Raw genomic sequence first — 26,262 nt, 5'->3', positions numbered from 1 at the left:
TGGTTCAAAAAATTTCAATAGTGTGTATATATATATATACACACTTCAAAATTACCAGTAAAGATGAAAATGTCTCTTCCTCAATATTTTTGGATAGTTCATTGTTTTATTTTCGATTCAAAATAGATTGCTGCACTGTTTCCAACATTGACATTGTAATTAGTATTTCCAGTTCTAACGCGAATTTTCAAATTGGGAGAATCTTTTATGGTGTCAATTTCAATTAATCAAACAACAATGACTGCTTCGTACAAGGAAGCGAGAATCAAAACCTCAAATCAATAAGCAGTTGCACTGCACTCTTCAAATAAATAAACATAGCCTTCAGAGAAAACATTGCAACACCATGCTTGGTGCTTCTGATGACAAAGAACAACGTTCAGAGAGAACAATGCATCACTGTACAGTTGTTAAGATGGCAGATTAGGATAGCCAGTAAAAGCAATCTATTTTGACCAGCCATTTTGATCTCAGTTCCATGTCACCATTATTTTTGAAGCCCGCAGACTAGTGCAATGCAGCATACACAAAAACTAGAGTGCTTAGGCACTTTACAAAATTATTGAATAAGAAATTAATTTTTTTTTACCATTGCGTAAAGCATCATTTCTCTGATCCGAGATGCCTATATGATAACACAGATTCTGTCATTATCTCACTTTTAGGAGCCAAACTTGGATCTGCTTATCACATTTTTATTGCAGTTATCCCCACCAACATAAAAGAACTGCTAGCTTTTATTTCTTTGAAAAATACACATATACAGAATCATACAAAATGTACTTCATTTATATTTACATAACTTTGTTGATTATGGAACTTGCAAAAATCTGTTAGCAGACTCTTGTCAACATTGATGGGAAGCAAGAACTTTCATGCGATACAATCTTTTACATAGTAAAAGATAATTTGACAATGTTTTGATATTTTTCTATCTATTTATAATGTCAAGAAGCAACTCCCAATGCTGAAACGAGCTAGCCCATCAAATGGGGCAATTCTTTACATCTCAACCTCTAATTGTACAAGCCTTGAAAAAAACTGATGATGGCTGGCAAAGATTACAAAGATGTTTGCTAGCCAGCTATAATACATTTAGCATCAATGCAAAATATTTTCTCCGCACTGCCCATCTTCTGACTCTTTCCCAAACTCAGTGTAACCATAAAATTAGTTTCACTGCAGTCAGCAAGTGACTCAGTTAATGATGCTGAGATACGGTAGTGACATTTGTATAAGGTTCCTCGAAACAAAGAATGCTTGCATAGTATAAAAGTTCACCTCTGGGCTCCTCTTCTAACCATGGAGATCATAAGATTAGAGTTGGGGCTTTAGAGAACATCCAAAAAAATCATACTGCACTGCTGGAAGCTAGTCTGGATAATTTCTCAGAGACCAGCAAAACAGCAAAAATTAAAAAAAATGTCATAAAAATATTGACAGTTGCATGTAGCCCATTATCAGCTTCTTCTCTTAACACTTGCAGGCCAAAAGTAGTCTAGAGAGTGTCCAAAAAGAAGCTTATCCTACAATTTTCTGACGGATTTCCAAAGCCACCCCATCAAGGTACGGCAATCAAAAGTCCATGCAAGATATTTGCAGTTCATGGTGCAAGTACAAGGACTTTGATTGTCCCTTGGCTATTTGCAGCCAACATTGTAGGGCTCTCACTCTTCCAAGTAACAGCACTTATAAAATATGATGTATCATCATCACTGTCATCCAGATCTGGACTGCCAAATTTATGCCAAGCAGCAGCCTTTGAAATAGCCTGCAGTTCAAAGTCTATATCAGACCCTTAAGGAAGGGGAATATCAATATAGCTCATGCATATAACTTATAAGTAACACATCATGCAAAAATAATACCACACACCTTGTGGTAGACAAACACCTCATTCGTTTCACTGCCACAAGCTATGTATTCACTGTTGACTGTAAGCCCAACAAAATTCTTCTCATTAGCATGTCCCTTGAATGTCCGTACCTGAGACTAAATTTATCATTTAGCCATGTTAGGGAACCCAATACAATCTGAGACTCACATCCAATAAAAGATAAATGGCATGAATACATAAAACATATATTTATCATCAATTTATGCTCAGCAATTTGTCCATTAAAATTCAAAACTTACGTCTATTAACACATTTGATAAAAAAACAAAAAAAACAAATGACCCAATATATGGGAATAAAAGTTTCAAACCATTACCCATATTTTCAGCAAACATTTGGCTTCAATGTATAATGCATGGGAATCAACTACCAGACAAGAAGATATGGCTGATGGAGATCCAGACAGGAGATGAAGATTGATTCAAATAATAATATGGTTCTCCATGGCCTCTTACCCTTAAAAGATTAGTTTCCTAAAATTCAGATTCCACTGCAAATTGTAAACCTGTGAAGGAAAGGGAAGAACTATGCATTGTAAAAAGATGTTAGGAGATTCCTATAGTTGATATTCCTCAGGATAAAATTGTTGAAATGCTCATTAATCTCTCTGAGCTCGCATTGGTGGGTGAATTGCGATGTTCTTGGCCATCTCCTAGAACATTGGAGCACTGGGTTAAAAGAGAATGGAGACTGAAGATGGAGACGCTTCTTTGTTCCTACCTTCACCACCAAGAGGATAAAGATATGTTTTTTTGGAGTTGCCCTTCGTTTTTAGGCCCCTGTGATCCTCTTGAAGAGACTTCCCTTTTTTCCCCTGCCCCTATAGAATGAAGAAGCCCTAAAGGCAATAAGAAATACTATTGATACATTTAAAATGTAGGGTGAACTAAAAGAAAAGAATTGTTTAGTAGTTTGTATTTGTGAGGAGGTGGAAAACCCAGCAAAGGCAAAGACTATTACTAAGCTGCAGACCAATAATAGACATGTTATCGCTTTAGTTCAGGGCATCAAAGATCAGGTTCATATCACTTTGAGCAATTGTACAAAGACAATAACATAAATATAAGCCAGCAGCTGCATAAACTTCATGATATACTTTCTCTGGTCACCCAACACCAAAACAGAGATTGCAATAAAGAAATCTGTTTAGAAGAGCTGTAAAGACTTGTTTTCAACATGAAAAAAGACAATGCTCTAAGCCTCGCTAGCTTTGATGCCAACTTTTTTAAAGACTTCTGGGATGATATTAAATATGATATTTTGGAGATATTTGAAGACTCTTGTTAGCATCACAAGTTGAATAGGGAGATCAATACATTTTTTCTAGCTTTGGTCCCTAAAGAAGCTCAAGCGTGAGGTTAGAAACGTACAGATCAATCTCCTTGTGTAATACCTCCTATAAAAAAGTAACCAAGATTATTTCCAAAAGACAAGAAAGCCTATTATCAAATCTTGTTTCAGAGGAGCAAATTGGTTTGTTACCAGACACATCTTTGAAGGAATAATTTTCACACAGGACACAAGCCACTAAGTACGATTGCCAATATAAGAATTATGGCCATCAAATTGGACATGGCCAATTCGTTTTGATTTGCCAGTTTAAATCATATGGTTATTTACCATACTTCGATGAAATTGGGAATTTGAGCGATTTGAAAGAATGATCGAAGGCTTGCATTGATCCACTGGTTGATGGTAACCCCACAAATTTACTCCACCGTTCAAGAGGTATCAGACAAGGGTGTCCTGTTTTTCCTTCCCTATATATTATCACTGATGAGCTTTTACAAATAATGCTGGAACAAAAAAGACAACAGAAGAACCTCTTGGGTTTCCTACCATTTAGGGAGGGAAGAAGTTAAATCGTGCCCAATTTTGTAGATAACAAAATGTTGTTTGGGATAGCTTTTCGACAGAGAGCAAGATAAATACCACAATTCTGTCATTTATTTGAATTATTTCTCACCAAAATTATCCCGATATTGCTAAGACTTCAAGAATACTGGGCTATAAAGTAAGAAATGATAAGAGTTTCTACTACATGGGGATCCCTGTTTCCTTTAAAACCCCCAAATCTCATCACTGGCAGAAGATTCTCAACAAAATGAAGTCAAAAATCAATAGTCAGTCTAACGAACATGGTTCTATTTTCTCTCCTCATTTTCCAGGTGAATATCAAACAAAGGAATCATTTACAAGATGGAAGTGTAACTACTCAAGAGATTTATATGGGAAGGAGAGAGGAATGGTAATAAGAAGAAATTCCATCTTATAAAATGGGGGCAATATAGGAGCAAAAAGGAAGGGGGTCTTGGCTTGAGAAGCCTTCAAGACCATCAAAAAGCCTTGGTTGCGAAGCTTCTATGGCAAATGATCACTTTCAAGGAAAGATGGTAGGCTAACTTCCTCTCTAAAGGATCAATGCTAGGTAAAAAGGGGATCCCAGCAAGTTTCTCCCTCGGTGATGAAATCTCAAATTTGGAGAAATCTGTCAAACCTCAGCATTGTCCAACTTAAACAATGGCTAACTCTAAATAATGTCCTTGCTCTTAGTCAAATTATAAATTTTAGAGACATTCATAAAACAAAATAAAAATGGCTAGATCTTGGTATCCCTTTGGATATGAGAGCAGAATGGCAAACTTTCTGACAATCCATGGAGGAAAGGATCCTTCTTAATCCTACTGATGATTACAAGCTAATCTGGGGAAGCATTAAGAATGCTAGTACTTACTCTGTCAACAAGGTTTACAAGATGTTATAAGGCATTCTCCCAACTATAAATAATTGGAGATATATATGGCAGAATGGTGTCATTCCCAAACTAAATTTCTTCCTTAAGCTCTTGATCCAAAACTAGCTGCTAAAATGCAACAATTTCATAAGAAGGGGCTTATCTGGGACTAACTGGTGTGCCCTTTGTCAACTTGAGGAAGAGAACTGCAGTGATCTCTTTATCAATTACAGCTATGCAAGAGAGGTCTTGAGGCTAATGCTTGATAATACCACTCCTGCCATATCCTAAATACTTTCCAAAAGGCTCTTGCACTCCCTTATTACATTCATAGCATGCATAAGGTCAATTACTGGCCACTTGCTATCAAACATCTTCTAAGGTACATCTATGGGGGCATTTGGAAAGCTAACAATCAATGAACTTACAAAAAACAGAATACTTAAATTCTAATATAGAACATAAAACAAAGGACTTGAATAACCCAAAAAACCATACATTCACCACCCTAAATATTAATACATTTGTCTTGGGACACATTTTCTTCAACGATTTTTACAAATTTCCCAATAAATCATGAGCAGAAGATTTTGCCCTTTATTCCACATGAACCCATCAAAAATCACAAATCTTCCTGATGGAAGTTTTTGATGTCAGTATTCAATGTTTCGGGAATTTTCGTGAGACCCTCCTAAAATGCATTCCTTGTTTGTTGTATTCAAGAGACCAACATGTGTTACACGATAGAGTACAAAACTGCATGTATGACTTTCCGCAAAGCATTTCCAAGATTTACATGAAAACTGCGATATAATGGAAGAAAAAACCAGTGGTGAAAAACAGTCGAAAACCAGCAAAAAACAATAAATGAACGAGATCAGTTCAATTGTCTTGCATTGGTTTTGACACCAGGACAGGCATAGATACACTAACACGTCACCTCAGTTCACAGAGGGAATGCCTTCGGCATAATTACACGACTTATCCTAATCCTTTCAAAATCAAACGGATTTTGTTCAGTTAGCATTAGAAATTTGGCCAACTTATTCAACTCTTTTCCTTATCAAAAGGTACCACTCCCCCCAACCCCCTATTTGCAAATGTTATCAAAACTAAATGCACAATTATTATCAAATCCTAAAAGAGTGTATCTCTGATTTGTTAAAGTCAAATTCATCACATATGGGTCAAGTTACCATTATGGGATAACTAATTGGGGTACGCTGGTACATAACAAACTGGGTTGGGTATGTTTTGGATATATCCGTATAAAAAAACATATAAAAATCACATATATATTTATCCTAAAAACAAGAATTAAGTTCAAATAACCACATAAGATGCATTGAATAAACAAAACAACCATATGATACTACTCGAGTCGATGTCAATTTGTCAAACTCAAATGTCGTGATAGATATTGATTGTTCAATATGATCTTCAAAATTTTAAATAAAAATAAGAAAATCACAACTACAGCACGATGAAGATGTAATAGAAGCAACCTTTTGCACGTCATACAAATACTGAATTAGGATTCTTCAGAGAGCTATGTTTCACCTAAATGGATGTGTCCTGCCTCGTAGATTTTTTTGGCATGGTACTCAACATAATTGGGCAAAAGGTCATAGCCTGGTAGTTGGACACAAAAATAAAGATGTCTGCAGAACAATGAAAATTCAAGCAACAATTGCATTGCTTTAATCGTTTTAGTTGCGCTGCATGATATTTTCTTTACAATGATAGAGCCTCTAAGGTTTGTACTATTGTTCATTTGAATTGATCCTTCAAACTTAAGAAATATGAACCTTTCATATATACACAACACCAAGTGATAAGGCAGCAACCTTGTTGCTTTGTCTTTTCACAGTATAAGTTGGATAGGCATAATGAACAAATTTCAAGATTTGTAACATCTAGGTTTCATCATTTCCAGTTGCAGTCAGATAGGCCAAATAAGCAAGTCTCTCAAGATATTTGAGATGTTTATGATAACAAGGCAGTCTTTTCCTCATAAAATTCTGCAGGTGAACATTTTGAATACTATCTCTGGATTCAATTGTGTTTTATCCTCGTTTATTTTGGACATTTCAGATTGAACTTCATCACATATTATTAAGCAGAGAGTAGATTTCTCTTTACAGTTTTTTAAAAAATTAGAAAGTGTGGGTACCCTGTGGAATTGCAGAGAGTATTGCAGATCCATCCCAGAATTGCCCAGGTATGTCAACCAACATATGTGGGCAATTCCAAGATGGATCTGCAATTCCCAGAGCAATTCCAAAGGATATCCACACCTGAAACATTTTGTAGCCATACCCAGGCAGTTTCCAGGCCAATCCAGTGACTTAGGCTATAGACAATGTGATCTTCTCTTGATAGTTATCCTTGGTGCTCCATATGCCGATTGTAAAACATCATTGGTGCAGATAAAGAAATAGAGGAATGAAAGACCATTATGACATCATGCAACATCAATGCAAGAAGCAAGAACTTCATAATAGCAAGAGTAGAAGATAGTGCGTGCACTAGACTTTGATGGTCAGGGTTGGCATACTAATAAAAACATGTTAGTAAAAGCATTATTTAAACTAAGTAAAATAAACAATGAAGACTCGCATAGCGAAGCATCATCTGTTTTAGGGCACAACAGAGACTGGCTGATCTGGTAGAGGTCATTACAAACTTTCATTTCATTTCATTCATTTCTCAACAGGCTTAGTAATTGAACTAGCAATACCCAATCAACAAGCCATATGATTTCTGAAGACAAGTTACCTTGCTATTAATTTTCATCAGAATTTGAAGAAATATTAGGTAAACATAAAATAAGTCCTATTTCGATACATTTGATTTCTCAAAACAATTATAATCAAAATAGAATAAAGACAGGAATCTAGCATAATTTTAATTTAAAACTAGAGTGGAGCTTCCAGGCTTGACAAGTCTTGATGGTTTGTCAACACTCACAAATTTAAGATTAACTCCCTTTACCTGATAGACCAAGTAATTTCCAATGGATGTAGTACAGATCCTAAGTGATGCGCTACTTAAGATTTTTAAAGTTCTTAATGAGAATAGTATAAGGAATCAACAAAAGCATATTCAATGAAAAAAGTTGCAGAAAAGAAAAATGTATAAGACAACAAAAACCAAGTGAAGCTGATGCCACTCATTTGGGTGAGAAAAAACAACAGTTTGGTGATTCTACATATGATAAATACCAAACAAGACATTGAAAAGGAAAGATAGTTACATACATGGCAATTTTCCTTAACATCCCACAATCGCAATGTACTGTCTGTTGATGCAGAAGCTAGTTCATTTGTTGATATGAATTTGACATATGAAACTGCTTTCCTGTGACCACTAAATACATATAATGGATCGCTGATATTTCTCAAGTCATAATAATGAATGTTATGATCTGCTGAACCAACCTGCCAAACAGAATAGTATGTTTAAGCCTGGATACATTTTTAGCAACTCAATTATAAAGCTAATAACTGGAGACATTGTTAGAGAAGCTTACTGCAACATAATTGCTTGAGCCTGGATTATACTTTACACAACAAATATTTGCTTTCATGTCTATGTTGAGAACACTTGTTTCTTGCCTTGTGCACCATACCTTAACCTGTATGTACAGAGATCGTTAGAACAATTTCATAGATCAAAATTTGCTTTGCCAGAACCATGGTACACATTTGATAAGATAAGCATATGCAATGAATACCAATAAAGAGAGAAATTTATTGTTGTGCAAAGCAAACGATGGAGACTGCATGAATTATGCAACCTAATACAAAACCACCTCCTACCAGAATTCTTACTGCTAGTAAGATGTGCTACATCCTTTCTTCTATGTCTTATCACAAGAAAAAAATGTAAACTAAACCTATAAAATGTTATCCTGAGAAAATAAACAGACCTTGCCATCATCACTGCCTGAGACAAGCATTGTAGGCTCTGTGCGTGAAAAATCTACACTCCATGCCCGTTTTTCATGCTCTTCATACTCCATAACGGCCTGTAAAAAGTTGAACATTTCTACCTTGTAAGATATAAAGAACTTCAACAACCTTAAGCGAAGAATGTTTGGTGATAACTATGGCCATACAGCTGCTCTTTTGCAAGTACATACAATTTCAGTAGATATGAGAACTTACCTGTTGTGTATTTACATCCCAAACAGTAACACTGCCTTCATAATCACTGCTCGCAATATGACTCTTGATATACTTGTTCCAACTTAAGCAACTCAACTTTGACCGAGTAGCCATCTCAACAACAGGACAGTGCACATCTGCAGGCTCATTTACTACCTGGGTATATACAACCAATCTGGCTATCAGTACACTGAGGATTTCATAAAAATCTACAAAATGACAACCTGATATATCTGCAGAATTCACACTATCCTATTGCAAATTATGTGAAAGGAACAAACTTACCGTAGCAAACTCAAACACTTTGATACGCCTAGAAACACCAGCAGTGGCAAATAATTCATCATCTCGATCGAACTCTATGCTGTAACAGGCAAACCCCATACATAAGAAAATTCATTGTCAAAATTTTAGCGTCTGAAGAAAGTTGAAACAAATATGCAATTACTCAAAATACAGAAAAACATTACACAGCATGAATGCCATGGATATATGGTTTACTGCATCTAAATCAGGATTTCAACAGAAAAGAAAGTGAAAAGCAGTCCACATTTTAACTGAATTGATCTATTTATATATTATTTGAACAGTATGCACAAAACTAGCTACAGAGGATCAATCTGTGTAGCTTTATGAATAGGGACAAACTCTGCTATTCACAACAAGTGTGAACATGGGCCTCCACTTGACATATATGATGGTCTTCAGTCAGTTTAGGCCTTACTAAAAACTTTCTTCTAAACCAAATGCTACTAAAGCAATTAATCCAATCTCTGAGATAGCAGCAAACTCAAGATTGGAAGCTATCCTCCATCATCCTGTGGTCTTCTAGCATCTTGCAATATTTGTTTAGCCAAATCAATTTAAATGTCCTATAGACCACGAATTAATTGCCCAAAGCTCGCTCACAGTTCTACAACTATCTTTCCTGATGTTTATCATCTCCATGGGAACATGAATCCTCCCCTCAACCAAAAAGTCTGTCAGGGCGTTGGGCTATATTGAAAATGCACCTTCAGATTTTAGAAAAAAAAAACATTTAAGAAACACTTTAAATTTAAAAAAAATAATTAATATAATACTAATTTTTCAAAGCTTTTGACTTTATAATAAATTTAGAATTATTAGAACTGAAATCATCCCACCCTAGATTATTGTGAAATTAACTTTATATTAAAAAGTTAAACTTGAATGCCAATTTTTCCTAGACCACTGTATCTGCACGAGCTCCCTCCCATGATTTGAAAGATCGCATTTTAATACTACAAACTCTCCCAAATTTGGATGGATCTATAACAAGTTGTCCCAGCAAATTTCCAGGAATGAAATGACACCAAACTTGACCTTGCTGGGTAAGTCCACTAACATTCGCAGCAGGATTTAAAAAAAAAAAGGACCAAAAGGTCTTCCTGCAATAGATGCAGCTTTATGGAGAACTGAATAGCTGCAACGTAGCAAGTATGTAGGAGATTCTCTCACTATCTTCAGAGCCAACTCTTCATACCTGTCTTTTTTGTGTGATTGTTTCAAGCATTGTTCATTAAGTTTGGTTGTCATTGCATTGACTGTCAATTGTCCTATCCAAATTTCAGGATTGATTAAGTTAGTAGCACCATTAATATAAGGATAACACAGACTACCAATTGAACAAAAAGCCTCCTAGTGCATCAATTGCTTTCACAGTAATGTCACAGGCTGAAATCAACTTATCAAATCTAAAAAATGGATCTAGGTGATTTACTTTTTGCAGAAAGCTATAAAATATTTCATTCAACTATACATTTCAACATTAAAAGCAGGTAAGGTAGTCAGCAATACTTAAAGGTTAGAGCTTTCCAAACGGAAAGACATATGCTAAAATATAATGATACACATTTATAGCTAGGCCATAAATGATTGTAAGCGTTGTCAAATTGTATTTATCAGTGGGCAACCCCTGATAAATATAATGGTAGTCAGCAATTGTATTTATCAGTGGGCAACCCCTCTGACATACAAATGATTGTAAGCGTTGTCAAATTATTGTTTATTAATAATTTACAATTGTCAACATCATAATTCTCCAATTTATGAATATCCCTCATAACTTTACATTCCAGCAATAACTAAAGCACATAACACACCATAAGTAGTAACCCCACAGCAATTCTTGCTCACCTTGATACAATATTTGCATTGTGGAATAGATCCCCATGTCGAAGTTCTGCAATGACCCTCAAACGACTACACAATACAAATGGAAAGTATGAGCGACTAGGGATGAGCATAGCATATATTAGTAAATGCAACAAGACATTAAATCATTGGAGAACTACCTGTATATCTATATTCAAGTCATACTGAAATCAAAAAATAATTCTTTGTGAAAAAAAGCAAAACAGAAAAACCTGTATCGAGTAAATGTTGTGAGAACAGACTGGAATTCCTCAAGGCCTGCATGATAGCCTTCTCTACTAATATTATTCCCATCTCTTTCTTTTCGAAAACCACCATCAAATGATTTTCTCAAGGGGCGAGTACCATGCCGTCTTTTTTGCAAGTAGCATTCTTGTAAATCATCAAACTGTTGGAGAGAGTCATAAGATGGTTTTAAAAGGGGCTTAAAATGTCACTCTTAAGCATTACATGATTGATGATTAAACTGAATCATTCTATTTTATACTAAATTTATTCCACCTTCGACAAGAAATTACACAAGCATACTAAATTTTAGGTCAAGATTTATGTTTATTAGTATGCTACTGCAGAAATTTTGTTCACTTTACTACCATAAAATATTTTAGAATTGACAACATGAGAGCAAATTTTCCAAATATAAAACTAATTTTAAAAAGTTCATGAATTACCATCATCCTGCCTTAATTTAATAGAAAAATCTTCCTAATTGTGGGATTACTTTCCTATTAAGTACCTCTGTATGGAGAGTAAAACCTTTGTAAGCTAATTTCCAACCATTGCAAAAGCTTCAAAGTACAATCATATAATTGCTTAAGAATAAAATGAAATGAGTAAGCATATTATATGCTTTTTCATCATTCTGAAAAGCAGATAAAGAAAATTGATAAATAGAAAACAAAAATGGCAACTATTAAGAACTATCTAAAGAGCAAAGAGCGAGCATGCACCACACCTGATGGGAACAAAAATACAAATACAACATAAAAATGCTGCTTTCATTGTGTAATGAAATGACCTATATGAATGTAAGCTACCTGTGCAAGCACTCGTCTCTTCCTTGCAACTGTCACTCCTGATGGAATGGGCAAAACCTGGGAATCAGAACCACAAAAAAAAGTTCTCTTTGGTATGTCCTGAGAACTAGATTGCACCTTGATTTCAGACCTTTTCTGTTGAAATTTTCCTGACATAAGACCACCTTGCCCACCATGCATGAAAGATGCAGAACGATTATTGACATTATCAGCTGCAGCATGACCTACTGAAGTGGCTATTGGGTCATCTAAAAGCATACGTAATTTCAAGGAGTATCGTTCTCTGGCTTTGGACAGTTCCAATCTTCGCTTCTCCACTGTAGATATATCCTCCTTAACATACTGCAAATCTGCTTGTACCTATAAAATATCATAAACATGTAATAAAAAAATTGTATTTACATTCAACATTAAATATTTTCTCATATTAACAGATACCACAAACCATTCCAGCTTCAAAACTGAAGTTTACAATTACCATGAACTGTACCAACATAACTTTTGAAATGACATAGGTCATTACAAAAAAGTAGAAAAAGTTTAAAAAATGAAAACAATACCTATCTGCAGTGTCTAAAATTTATAAATTAGATTTCGAAGAAAATTGAAAACAGAACTTCAAAATATTAACAAAGCACTGCTCTTGACTGAAAATTTCTGGAGAATTAGTGGTCTCAAACCTAAATCAAACAGGACCATAAACATCATTTAGGTAAGGTTTAGGTTCGTGAAATTCAGTTCTCAAGCTCCCACCCTGAACGATTCCTGAAAAGGATACAAAGGCTAGCTAGTGACGGAGCACAAACAAACAGAATATTCATGCGCTCTGTTTCAGCCTGATTAATCAAGATGACAACACTGGTTAGTCATAAATAATCAACCAAGGGATCAAACTTGAGGGTATGAAAAGAAAAACACAAAAGTATTCTTAACCAGAACCACCACAGGCCTTAACCATTTTCTCAACGGACCATTTTCCTGGATTTTATCAAGAAAGGTTTCCACATATTTCTACAGTTTTACAGAAGATGAAAAGAATAAGTCAATGTGACTAAGTCCTAACCTAATTTAAAAGTTTATCTATTTATCATTTGTAACAATGTCCTTGCTAAGTCTATTTTTGGCATTTTGCCTGACATTTGATAGCATGCTGTTCCTAACATGTCTTTCACAAACATGGAATGGTTGTGATAAATTCTAATTCAGTTTGGGGAAAGAAATTGTGGTCCTTTATGTATGCGCAGTTATTCACAGCATCCTCATTTTTCTATATATCTTTTACAAGGATGGAAAGATCCATAGTAATTTCAGTTGTATGATGGAAAGAATCTGGTGATCACCCTGCCCTAGAATGGATTATATATCTAGCAGAAACTGCAGCTGACCCTTTTCTGTTTATCTCAGAAGTAAGGCCGGAGACCTGTCACAGTTGCAAACAAAAAGGCATTTGAATGAAGAATATCTTCAAACAGATTTCTAGCAGATGCTAAGAATAACCTCGGGAGTTGGTTCCCATTTGCAGTTCCCAACAGAGACAAAAATGAAAGATTCTACTAAGTTTGCAATTGTTGTAGTATTTTTACCATATTAAAATAAAGATTATTTTACTAATATATATATATATATATATATAAGGTGAGCTTAGCACTGATTCTAAGAGCTGAAATTCTTTCGAACCATAAATTGATTCATAGTATGTATTTATCCAACATCTTGAATGACAAATGTAATTTATGACTACTGTATCAGGACTCTTTGCCATCGACATGCACTCATGGTTTTCATGAAATTTACATTAAGGGCCTCACAGGCCAACTATCAGCATGCTCCCTTCTTGATATTCTTTGATGCCAATCACAAGTCATAAAAAATCAAGTGCACAGTACAATGCAATTGGAACAAGTAGAACGCAGAAAAATGTATTATTTGATAGCATCCTACACAAGATACTGCACCTCATTCAACTCCTCCTGTTTATGTTGCTTCAAACGTTGCAAAAAGTCAAGAAGTATCTCCATATTTGTTTCAGCCTCCTCTTGTTCCATCTTCCGCTTCTTCTCTGCAAGAAGAGTCAAGAGGCAGTCCAACTCTTTTACTGAGACTTCTGCTCCCTATATAATCAATACAAGAACAACTATCAAATATCGATTATAAATTATAAATTAAATGTACAAATGCTACGCTTATCAATGTGTAATGAGTAACATTGTGCCCTTAACTGAAAATGTTGACAACAGATATACATATATAGTTATAAATTAAAAAACATGATTACAGCTAGCAGTTCCAGAAAAAGAAAAAATTAGCTGAAAAAATCACAAATCATATGAAATGGAAGCAAAAGTTTCAAATTTGCAGTTACAACAGACATAGCAAAAAACTCCTCTAACAATTTTTTTAAAGAAAATAATAAGACTTATCATTTGCCTATTATATATGGACCAACAAATTACAAAAATCCACACCTTGCCATAGATTGTATTTCCTAATTTTCTGCAGTTTCACACAGGATAGATCTAGTATAAGCACTAAATGATTTGATATAAGAAGTCTCATTAAAAACTTTTGAACTATGAGCGAAAGTGATGCTAATCAGCACTCATACATTCTCATAAAAGTTTCTTCTCATATCGCATACCATTTGAAAAAGATTTTTTTCCGAGCAACGTTTGAACTCATTGAAGTATATCAAAAAATTAGTTTTAAAAGAAAAAGATCAGACTTTAGTTTTCTTGTTTAAATTTCAGATATATAGTTTTGCAGTTGGTTTTTCAACTGTAATAGCAGATATTTATTTTACTTGTTTTCCTTAGCTTAGGTAGAATTTGGAAATGCTTTTTGAATTACAAGAAAAATAATATGGTTTGATTAATTAAATATTTTATGGCATTTTCCTTTCCTGTCCCATTATCTAGATCTCAATAGGAAAATCAACTTTCTAATCTCAGTTACATTGACGATGAAAATAAAGTCAGATTTTAGTTTTTATTTTCATTAGATTTCTAGCTTTGGTTATGAATTTTTCATCTTGAGTTTTACAAGTCTTGGTAGTTTCTCCATAATGAACCCAAACAGATCTTGCTTCCATGCACTGGATTCAGTAGTAAAAATGAATGCAATGGAAAAGTAGAGCCCTAAGAACGTACACCATAATATTTGAATGCTTTGTTTATATTTTTATCAACTCCAAAAAGACTTCAATTTGAGTTCTCCATGTCTCAGTTGGTAAATGAATACTAAACAGATCTGGCTAATAGGCATTCTTATCTGTGGTAGAAGTGAATGTTATGGAAATAACAGGACCCTAACAACATAGACCACAATATTTTCATGTTTTCTTTATCATTTGAGAAAGTTAAAAAATATTAAATTTCCACATGATAAGGTTAATGTTTTTATTTCAAACAATGTTAGAATGATATGTAATGAGATCCATCTGGAAGGAATTCATATAAAACTGCAAAAATGCTATGCATACAGAATCTTAGGCACTTGTGTTTAGAGTAACCACAGATGTGGCTGATTTCACAAAAATTCAGTATAATGTGCCAAAGTGCTTGATCTTAACCTTGAGATCATCTAGAAGCTCTAAAGAATTATCACCCAAAATTTTGGGCTCATTGTTTACTCCTCTATCTAATAAAACTAGTATATACATAAATGAATATAAATAACAATCCAAACCAGATAGAGCAACAGATGTATATGTTTATTCATATGAAGTTCTCACTTAGAAGTACACCAGAGATGATCAGCCAAGCATGAGACTATTTTCCCTGACTACAAGAAATCTATTTAAAATACCTAACAGTTGCCAAGCACAAGACAACTGTAGACGACTGCTAACAGATAACTCCTAAAAACTACCCACAAGCCAATGAGTAAATAACAGTCACATACAAACAAATTAAAGAAACATTACAAAGTCATTTTGCATTAACTACATTCATAAACAAAGACCCTATCCCCATACTCATGTCTCCTGGTAACTATATTTAAATGTAACATAGGTGGTACCCTTATTCATATACTCATATACTCATATACCCTCTTACAAATTAACACCCTCCTTTCTTGTCCACATATCCCAAATCTCCAGGTGACTTAACTTTATAGATGCGTATGGAACACACTTCATAAAAGAAATACAACAAAATAAAAAAGGGCTTCTGTTAAAAAAACACTTTAAAATATCAGGACCTACATTGTCTAAGGATAGGATGCATGATAAAAGCATACACCAATTATAATACACAAAATAGATAAATGCACTTTTTAGGTACTTGATTACAACTTGTAAAACAATTGCTTTAATATAGTGTTACTTGACGAATGACCTATGAATTACACCTCATGTGCAGTAAATCCACACTAAAATTTTAACTCATTAGACTATTCCATGTGGGATAAATCCTCACAATGCAACATCAACATTCCAAGTGAAATTGGAAAATTTACAGAACATTTGGTGTAACACAAATTTAATTACAAAGTTTGGTCCTTTTCATTGGCCTTTCTCTCTCTCTCTGCTCAATGCCCTTCCATACAGACTTTGTTGACTACAACCCACACTATGCCCCTCTTGGGCGCTACTTGAACTTGCAACAGAAATCTCATATTATATCTATGTGCATCTTTTCCTCTTCTACTTTTGGTGTTCCCCTTCACGCACTTCCACTCTGGCATTACAAACTCAAAGCCAAAGACTTTAGCTCACAGCCCCTTCAATGATTTTCATTCTTTTCAGTTTTTAATGCCTCTTGAAATTCTTTGCTTTCCATAACAGCTTCTATATCTCTGTGCCTTTGAATCATATGTGCAACCTTCTTTCTTTTATCTGCCACTTCTTTTCCTTTTACACATAGTCATTATGTGCTTCTCTTCTTTCACTGCTTGATGCTCAAGTTTGGAAGCTGAATTGATTTAGAAGACTTTTAATTTTTGTTAATGTTCACTCCACGCAGTTACGCCCTCCACATGTGTGATAAAAAGGATCTCACCTTCTTCTCTCAGCCACTACCCCATATACCTTATTGCTGTTGCTAATTTATACTTGCCTAATGCGTTATAGGAAGCTGAATGGTGTTTACTGAACATTCTTAGCATTCCACAAGAGCACATTTCTTTTCATCGTAAGCTTTCATTTTGGCTCAAGTAGGGAGGATGCAGACTTGGGTTGTGCATTCAGGCTTTTCAGCCACCAATTGCATATGTTTGAAAGTTTCTAAAGTCTTTTCCCATTATGCTTCGATGGATATCCATACCTAGCTCCTAAACTGCCACTCCACAGATCGTGTAGATGCTGGCAAAGGTTGCAGAATTTGGCTTCAAACCTGCAAGTTTCATTTGCTTGAAAGTGTCTAAAGCCTCTTCGACAAATCCAGTTTATGCATATCCTGAATCATTGCAGTTCATGAGTCAACATTTCTTTGAGGCAATCTGTCAAACAGTTTATGTGCCCTTTCTATGCTTCCACATTTTGCACACACGTTTACCAGGGCAGTTGCAACTACATCTGACAAAATTTTGTGTCTTTTATGATTTGATGGATGTCCATGGCCTGTTCCAAAGCCCCCATTTCATACCAATCAGTGAGGTAAACATCAGAGAGACCAAATTTGGTCACTAGAAACTTCAACAATCTCCAACCGTGCCACAACTGATTACCACCTGAAAAACTAAGAACAAAACCAAAACTGAAGCAAAAGAAACCGGAAATGTTTTTGGTTGATGCTGATTACCAGTCTTCTCAGATGCTTCTGCATCAGGTTCCCTATGATGCTTCCCATACACAAACGCTTCCCAAGCATCCTTGGATGTAGTGACACATGGAACAACATACACTATATTGTGCCTCTTCAAGAAAGCAATACTCTAGTATTCAAGTGTCCCAATCTCTCTTGTTGCAAATGACAAGCATCATCCATTGATGCAATCAATTCTCGATTCTCTTGATCACAAAATTTGTCAAAGATCCACCAATTATCCTTCTAAGTACTAATTACAACAACAAAGAATTTGTTCTATAGATCCTTAATCCAACCCCTGCTTTCAAGAAACTCAATCTTATACCCTTATGATGTCATATCAACAAAAGATTCTTCAGCATGCCAAGAGCGTACAAAACAATATAAAATAAGCAATTCTTGAACTTCAAAGTTCATAGTACCCCCACCAAGTGCTAGTATTAAAAAACCATCGCCGAACACAACATTATGACCACTCACTCCTTGTTTCTAGGAAAGTAAACTACCCTTGTCAAGGTCAATGAGCTTAGGGGCATAGATATCAAGAATCCAATTGATGCCTTATTAGTAGTACTAATCAATGTTATCATGCAACTAACACAGCGATCACTAAAAGAAGAAACTTTGGCAAATTATGCAAGGTATTCATCCACTCTTTTTACTACTTTCTATTTTGCATGCCATACCAAACATTCAAATTTCCTATGGCCTGCATCCAAAGCGATTGACCTCATACACCAACACCTCCTCAGCTTGCTTAGAAGGTTGATTTATGTTTTATCTATATTTTGTGTACTTTCTTTAGCTACTCTATCATTTTTCTTGTTTCTAATTCATCTCATTACTCTAATTCTTGTTGGAAATTAATACCTATCATAGACAAACAATAATCTAGGATATTGGAACACTTTAAATTGTGTGATCAAATAAAATTACATTTGTTGTAATAATTCGAATCATCTGCAGTAAGGAAGAACATGAAACAATACGCAAACCAAATATGCAAGACAAGGATTTATGTGGGAAAACCTTTCAAGAAAAATCCCACTAGCAAAACGGCAATTACAATTGTATTGGCCAAGAAACAAATTTTAAATACATTTGGTCTCTTTCATAGAGTCTCAATCTACAAACTACAGCATACAACCTTTGAAATCACACTTTACAACATCATAACATCATCAGGCAATCTCTCATCAACCTATTCCATATATAGCAACATTTAGATATAGCCACTAAATCATTCTCTTCAGATCCCAACTATTTCAACAATTCTAACTTCCCCTTGGAATACCAGCAATCATTCAACCATTTCATGATTGTCCCATGATGGTAGCATATCACACACTATGCAAACCATGACTTATCCACAAGAATAACAACTGCATATGCTTGGATACTAATAGAGATACATAGTCAGATTGTTGATCGAAACACCTAAATTGTGTTTATATGTTTTCCAGCACTACAATCAAAACCAAACTATGGTTCGTGATAATATAAAAATATTTATTGCTTATAACCAATTGTGGTACCTTTGAGCATCCTCTACAGCATGCACTATAGTAGTGCTGCATGTGCACTTGCACTACTATACACAATCCAACAACTACTCAAATTAAGATGCAATAAAGATTTATCCACCAAAGACCTTGCAATTGCTACCATAGCAACACAAGGCTATGGCAAACCTCCATACTACAACATTTGAAACTTATCACGGCTTACCACACAGGTTTATGTAGCTTATTACTAGTTTGCAATCAAACACTATCAATGGGATCTTGAACAATAAAACATCTTCTCTCACCCAAAAACTCTCTATAGGTGAATAGCACACCAACATTCCAAAAATTCTTCCTCTGAAATGTTTTCTTCTTTTGAACAACTAAACCCTTTGATGTAGAAACAAGGGCTTTTGAGGATGTCATTCAAAAAAAATTCAACCATTCCAACTACTCCTCTTTAACCAATAACTTGTTCCTTAAGATGCTCCCATGATGTGTTATTCACTTTACTATCATCCCACATGAGAGTTGAGAGATTATTGTACAACACCAAAAGATTCTCTACAACAAGGGTGTACATTCACTTATCATAATTCCACAAGTCTATCCTAAAGCCACGGGCTTGGTCCTATATTCTTCAAGCCTATTTAGATACACAAGGATATTGTGCTCCCTAAGACTATTTAGTGCCACTATTAAATTGACCAACTGATAAATGTCACTAACCTCATACATCCTCCCCAATTGTTGCAAAAAAATATCTAGTGTCACACTTGATTAGTTGCATTTGAATTGGGATATCAACATACTTCAACAACTTCACCTTTAATCTCTAACAATTCAACCCATGTTAATATCGCACTAAAATGTCATTAGGCATTCTAAAGTGTAGTTGAATCCTCACTAACAATGTCCAATATGAATATGTCATTTCCACTCAAACTAGTCCTCACTACCAATGAGAACAACTGATTCATGTTGTTATGTGCAAAGCGTGAGGAGTTTCAAACATTTAAGATTTCCAAAAAATTTCCTTATTTCTCCTAGAAGAAACCCTTATCACCCCTACCTTTCAATATACCTATCGCCCTAGCAAGCCAAACTGCCGAATATTTCACACCTTATTATATACCAATCAATACATGGAAGAGTGATGACATAGAATAACAATCCTCTCAATATACCAATCCTTTTGATATATCTATCAAGCACATGGAAGTAGATCTATACAAGAGAAAAAAATGATGTGGGAGAGTAGAGTGGCATCGTACAAGATGGTATAAAAAGGTTCCAGGCATAGTTTTAAAACTCGTGGACTCACCACGGACTCACGAGTCCATTGGCGGGCCGAGTCGACTCGCCAAGGACTCGCGAGCCGAATCCAAACAAGTCCTTCCCAAGGACTCGTGAGTCTTTTACCCGGACTCGCGCGACCCAGAAAACACGCCCAACAAGCTATTAAAGTGTTTTTTTGTTTTTTTTCATTCATTTGGCATTGTTTATTGGTGAAAACAGGTTTGAAGGGTTTCAAGTCAATCTCATTCTCTTCATCAGAATATATACATAAAATATAACATTTAAGTATAAGTCACATTTCAATATTATATTTCATGTATATATTGGCAGGATGTTTGAGAGTGGTTTCAGATCTCTAGGAGTTATAATGCAAATTCTAGGTTTTAAAAGATCTTTTAAATTTTCAGACTTAGTCAAATTTCAGTAATCAATAGGCTCCTATTAGCATTCTCTCTCTCTCTCTCTCTCTCTCTCTCTCTCTCTCTCTCTCTCTCTCTCTTTATCTGCCCTGAATTTTAGACCTATCTATCTCCCTATCACTCTTCCTTTATCCCCTCTCTCTACCACTCTCTATCTCAGTCTCTCCTCACTCCCCCAAGATCTAGACCTATCATTATATGTAATTTTGTAAACATTTATATACTTATGCTGCTATTATACATTTTAAAGTTTGAAACTATGAGTATGAATGATGAGATTTCAAATATTGAGAGTTTGGAGATCATATGATATGTGTAATGTTTCAATTATGGCTCTTATGTTCTCTAAATGCATTAATTTCTTTATGTTTTTTTGTAAAACTACGGTTCTTTTTTTTTTGCCAAGTCTTTCGCGAGTCTTTCACTAGTCCAAGTCCGAGTCCAATTTTTTGGTTTGCCGAGTCCATGGTAAGTCCGAGTCCGAGTCCAATTTTTTGGTTTGCCGAGTCCGTGGCGAGTCCAAGTTTTAAAACTTTGGTTTCATGTATGTATAATGATGTAACTGCTCAGTGCTCACAGTGGTCAAAGGCTTTATATAGCATAATAATACATGATAACTAGAAGGCTCAACCACCCCTCTTAACACTATAATTCCCTCCACACCAAATTTATAGCTTGAATGACAAATCACCAAAGGAGAGAGAGAGAGAGAGAGAGAGAGAGAGAGAGAGAGAGAGAGAGAGAGGAACAAATGTGTAGAGAAACGTGTTCTGTGATTGATGGTTGTTTAACACTAGCAAGAACATCCACATCCATAAACAAAATCAAACAACTCTAAAAAACTAAACAAAATGCAAATCTCACAAGAAACAAACAATGCAAATGCAAAAATGCACCTCAACAAAAACAACTGAAAATTCACTGTTGGGGGCTCTGAAACTGAATTCCAACTGCACCACTGTAGAGAGCTTGCAGAATACCAATTTCAAAAAATATGTCAAAATAAGTTAAAAACTGTCACGCAGAACAAAAGCTTTAATTAAAAAGAAAACGAGTGTAATACTTTTGTGATTAAAAGCATGCAAACAGATTTTTGTTAAATTTTGAAATCATTGCAAAGCTTCCCAACCCAGATATGTCCATACACAACCTGTTATGTTCTATGTCTCTTTGTGACTGTGCACCCCTCTTTCTATTGATAGTTAAAACACCACACCTTATTTTTGAAAGGCAAATGTTTGTTTTCTAAAATATATTGGTGCTATGTTTTTTAATATTACTACATTTTTTTCTGAAAACATGGAATGACAACCACATTGCTTCTACAACATACAACCTCCAAAATCACACCACCAACACTCACCACAAATCTGTAGTCAACACAGACTATACCTGCCATGGGTTGCCACTCATATCCCCCAAAAAATAATGTTGAGATAAACTGTGCTGGCCTCAACAGCAAAAACACAGCACCACAAAATGCTGAAAACAACACACCTACAGATGCAACCTTGCACAAAAATAAATGTTTTGCACTAGATAATATTTGTAACACAGCTCTTCTCAGCCATATGCCACACAGCCCTAGCCAACCAAAAAGTAATACACTCAAGCCAATGCCAGAATCATGGCCTCAGTTACCACAGATCTCAGACATAAAACACAAGTAGATCCTGCTCACATTAGGTACTTTGCTTCTTTAATAGTTGATTACGACTTGTACAACAACCTCATTGATATAGTGTTATTTGACTGGTGACCTATGAGGCACAACTAATGTATAGGATAAATCCACACAATTAAACATTAACCAATTGTACTAATACAACATGAAGTGATGAATGTGGGATAAATCCTCACAATGCGGCATTAACATTCAAACAGCCTACCTAGTCTAGTCACAATTCTAAGCGAAGTTTCAATGCTCAACTATGATGTGCATCAACTTTTGACAGGACACAAAAGACCTTAGGAAGGAAGGCCCATAAGAATGGATACTGTTCTTTAAATGATCTGAAATAAATTCAAACAACTAACAAAGACTTACATGCCAAAATTATTACATCGCAAAAAAAAGGTTCAAACAATAAAAGGGTTGAATCAGCAGATGACAAGAATGTGATAGATGGTTAAATCAATCCTTGGAATAAGCAGTCAGAAGCAGCACTAACCTGTTGTAAAGACTGTCGAAGATGCTCTGCCGGTGATGTGGTACTTGCTAATTGACAAGCAGATGTCTTCTTCAAAAGCTACAAGATGCCAAGGAATGATGTCATAAAATTTTATACAAAGAATCCCCCTTTTTCACTTTCATGGGCATGAATGTAAGACATATTTCTATAATATGTCAATGTTTGTTTATTGCTACAAACTTATTGCTATAATAAGATTCATCAAATACGACAGTTTGAGATCTTATATATTTGGTTAAAACATCATACAAAATGATGATCCAATGCCCACACAGACATCAAATTCAATCAAAAGCCAGAGAAGAACAAGGGAGAAAGGACTCTGAATTATACACTGGAAAAAGTTGTAATATATGCACTTTCCTGAGTCCTTGGTGTTTTAAGATTGTGGTGCAATTTTTACAGAAAACTTTGAAACAAAAAAGGCTCCATCTTTACAAAATTGGGACCATACTCAGATTTATAAGCATTTTATGTGTGTAAATTCCTTAAAATTGTGGTTTTGAGTATCTTACAGCTTGAAATAATTATTTGCAACAAATGATTTAACAAAATTAAAAATATCAAACAATTTAGACTTCACACATTCAATATGCACAAAGAAAAACTGTAATTTCTGTTAAAGAAACAGGATACAAATATTAATGCTACAAAGTCTCAATTTTCACACTTAGAGATAACTCATGTCCTACGCTCTTAAATTTGAAACAAAAAGTGACTTAAGAGTTGCAGTTGGCAGTTACAAGACTTTCTACTTTAAAATTTCAGTCTCACACTTATTTTACGTGTACTTTGAGTGAACAATGCATAGTTGATTATACTTGCCCAACATGAGAACCTTAGTACTTTAGTTTTTTTATTTAGCATTAATGAATCAAATTAGAAATTCTAGATATTTTAAATTATACAACTTCAAAATGCAAACAGAATAAGCATATCTCATGCAGACAAAACCAACACAACACACTTCTTAAAAGTTCATAACTTCTAGACAAAATTTCAGTCTTGTTGTTATTTTATGTGCATTTTAGTGTGCCAGTCCTTTGATATTAGCAAGTTTTGAGAGACTTAAAAAATAGAAAATACTAAACCATTTATAGTTCACATACTCAAAATGCACAGGAACAAACATATTCTGTGCTATATTTCCCAGATCAAATAAAAAATCTATTGTGTTTTAGGTTTTCTAATAAAAATTAAAGCATTGTTCCCACACGTTTGATAAAAAAATTTAAAAAGGGGCATAGCTTTCCAATAGTCTAAGGAAACTTATTTTCTGTAAATTATGAGTATATAAATCCTTTGATTCAGTTTTGAGCATCAATATGCTCAATAATTGCAATTTGAATGTCAAATCACTTAAAAATTGATTTTTATAGTACCAACACACTTAATATTTTTTCTAGGAGTAAAATGCTAAATAATTGTAATTTGATAGTCTAAATGCTCATATTCTCCGTGCAGGTTTTCAAAACTAAATATATCTAACTTAAATTTCAAACACTCCAAATGTACACAAGATTAAATATTGTTGTGTAGACAAAAACTTAGCTACATAGTAACCAAAAAAGGGTCACGTCTTTTCTGAATTAGAACCATGCTTACCTTATAACATTTTGAGTGTATAAATTCTTAATACTATGTATATTGATATCCTAGATGCTTTTTCTCAGTGCATATTTTCAAACTCAAAAAAAGAAATGATTCTTTGCACATTGAAAGACACATAATAAACATATTTCACGCATGCAAATTAATACCATACATCTATTGAACGCAATTATTTAAGCATTCTCATCTTAAACTTAGAGGCTCATAAAAAGAAATTAGCAATCGAACATTATGAAGACAGAAATGGAAAGTTTGAGCATCTAAGTGCCTAAACAATTGAAAGTTTAAGCACTTGAATAATTTATAATTGCAACTTCAGTGCCTACATACTTGATAGATGATATCTACAATATTAGTGTTTAAAATGCCAATTTCTGTGCATAAATGACCCAGAATTGGATCATCAAATAATCAATGTCAGTCAAATAAGTTGACTGACTTTTGAGTGTTAGAGCATGTTAAATAAATTTTTGTTTCAAGGTAAGTGCATCGTAAGGGAGATATCAAAAGTTGAATGTTTTACACATTTATATTCCTCCCAAAAAATTATGCAATTTCAAAAATGACATGTCATTTTGAATCTCTACGCAAAAGATATAATCTCTGCAAGTAAGATGATGTATCAGTGACAGCTTTAGATGTGGCCAAAAACATAATACAATTTTAGTCAAAGCTGAAAAAGTCACTAGTTGAAAAATCTCATCTCAGCCATTACAGAACTCATAACCTAGAAGAATAAAAAAAGCAAAGCCGAGAGTCTTTAGGGGGATTGGATCAGTTATTATTCCCTTCACATGGGAGATGTTTCAATTCCTGTTTTTGGCTTGTGTTCATCCTTGTTCATAAATACACACATTGGGGTATGGAGTGAAGCATACAAGATGTGTGAAGGCATGTAAGAGGTTAAAGTGAGCTTAGAAGGAGCTCAATTTGAGAATGCTGAATGTATTCCAATTTCCAATTCTTATCCTAGAGAATGTGGCAATTAAAAGGTTGAACTCCATTGTAATGAATTCTAGAGATAATTTGAAACTTTGAGTATGCTTAGTTATGGAGTTCACTAGGTGTAAGTGTTAGGATGCTGGAATGTTGATCTTGAAGATCCTCAAAAAGGAAGGAAACTTGTACAACCAGTTGATAATGGATAGTTTTCTGGAGTTTCTCCATATCCAAGTTCTCTGGGCTAAAATTGCTTGTCTTGATCTTCTTTTCATGTGATGTCGTTCCTATCACTTGCTTGCATTATTTTCTTGCAAGTTTATATTATCTCTTAGCACAAGAAGATAAGAATCAAGTGAATACAAGGATGAATAATTGTATGTGTAATCACAAGCATAGTTCTTGTTATTCACAACTAATAATTGTTGGAATTAACCTCACATAAGCATACTCTTGGTTGGACTATGGTTTAGTGGATCAATTAAGAATTCACCTGTATAGTAGCATAGATAAAAAAAATTAGAGAACCCACAAGTTA

The 26,262-nt window shown here is 34.6% G+C and overlaps 1 protein-coding gene across 2 annotated transcripts in view; it reads right to left on the bottom strand.

The window, feature by feature from the left end:
- Positions 1–719: 719 nt before the first annotated feature.
- LOC131068614 (E3 ubiquitin-protein ligase COP1) overlaps positions 720–26,262 on the bottom strand; it is a 67,931-nt gene continuing 42,388 nt past the window's right edge. Inside the window, exons 2-13 of one of the 2 annotated variants that reach the window (XM_058003845.2) lie at positions 23,154–23,231; positions 13,968–14,123; positions 12,013–12,372; positions 11,188–11,363; positions 10,958–11,023; positions 9,086–9,164; positions 8,801–8,956; positions 8,563–8,661; positions 8,164–8,268; positions 7,892–8,071; positions 1,876–1,986; positions 720–1,771 (exon numbers count right to left, since the gene is read on the bottom strand). In XM_058003845.2, the coding sequence (XP_057859828.1) occupies positions 1,604–1,771; positions 1,876–1,986; positions 7,892–8,071; positions 8,164–8,268; positions 8,563–8,661; positions 8,801–8,956; positions 9,086–9,164; positions 10,958–11,023; positions 11,188–11,363; positions 12,013–12,372; positions 13,968–14,123; positions 23,154–23,231 (1,734 nt within the window). In that variant the 3' untranslated portion in view covers positions 720–1,603. Of the gene's footprint in view, positions 1,772–1,875; positions 1,993–7,891; positions 8,072–8,163; positions 8,269–8,562; positions 8,662–8,800; positions 8,957–9,085; positions 9,165–10,957; positions 11,024–11,187; positions 11,364–12,012; positions 12,373–13,967; positions 14,124–23,153; positions 23,232–26,262 lie in introns of both variants that reach the window. The other variant, XM_058003844.2, reaches the window with a different exon arrangement.

The sequence above is a fragment of the Cryptomeria japonica genome, chromosome 3, assembly GCF_030272615.1.
Source record: "Cryptomeria japonica chromosome 3, Sugi_1.0, whole genome shotgun sequence".
Lineage (NCBI taxonomy): Eukaryota > Viridiplantae > Streptophyta > Pinopsida > Cupressales > Cupressaceae > Cryptomeria > Cryptomeria japonica.
This window is presented reverse-complemented; position numbering and strand designations above follow the sequence as displayed.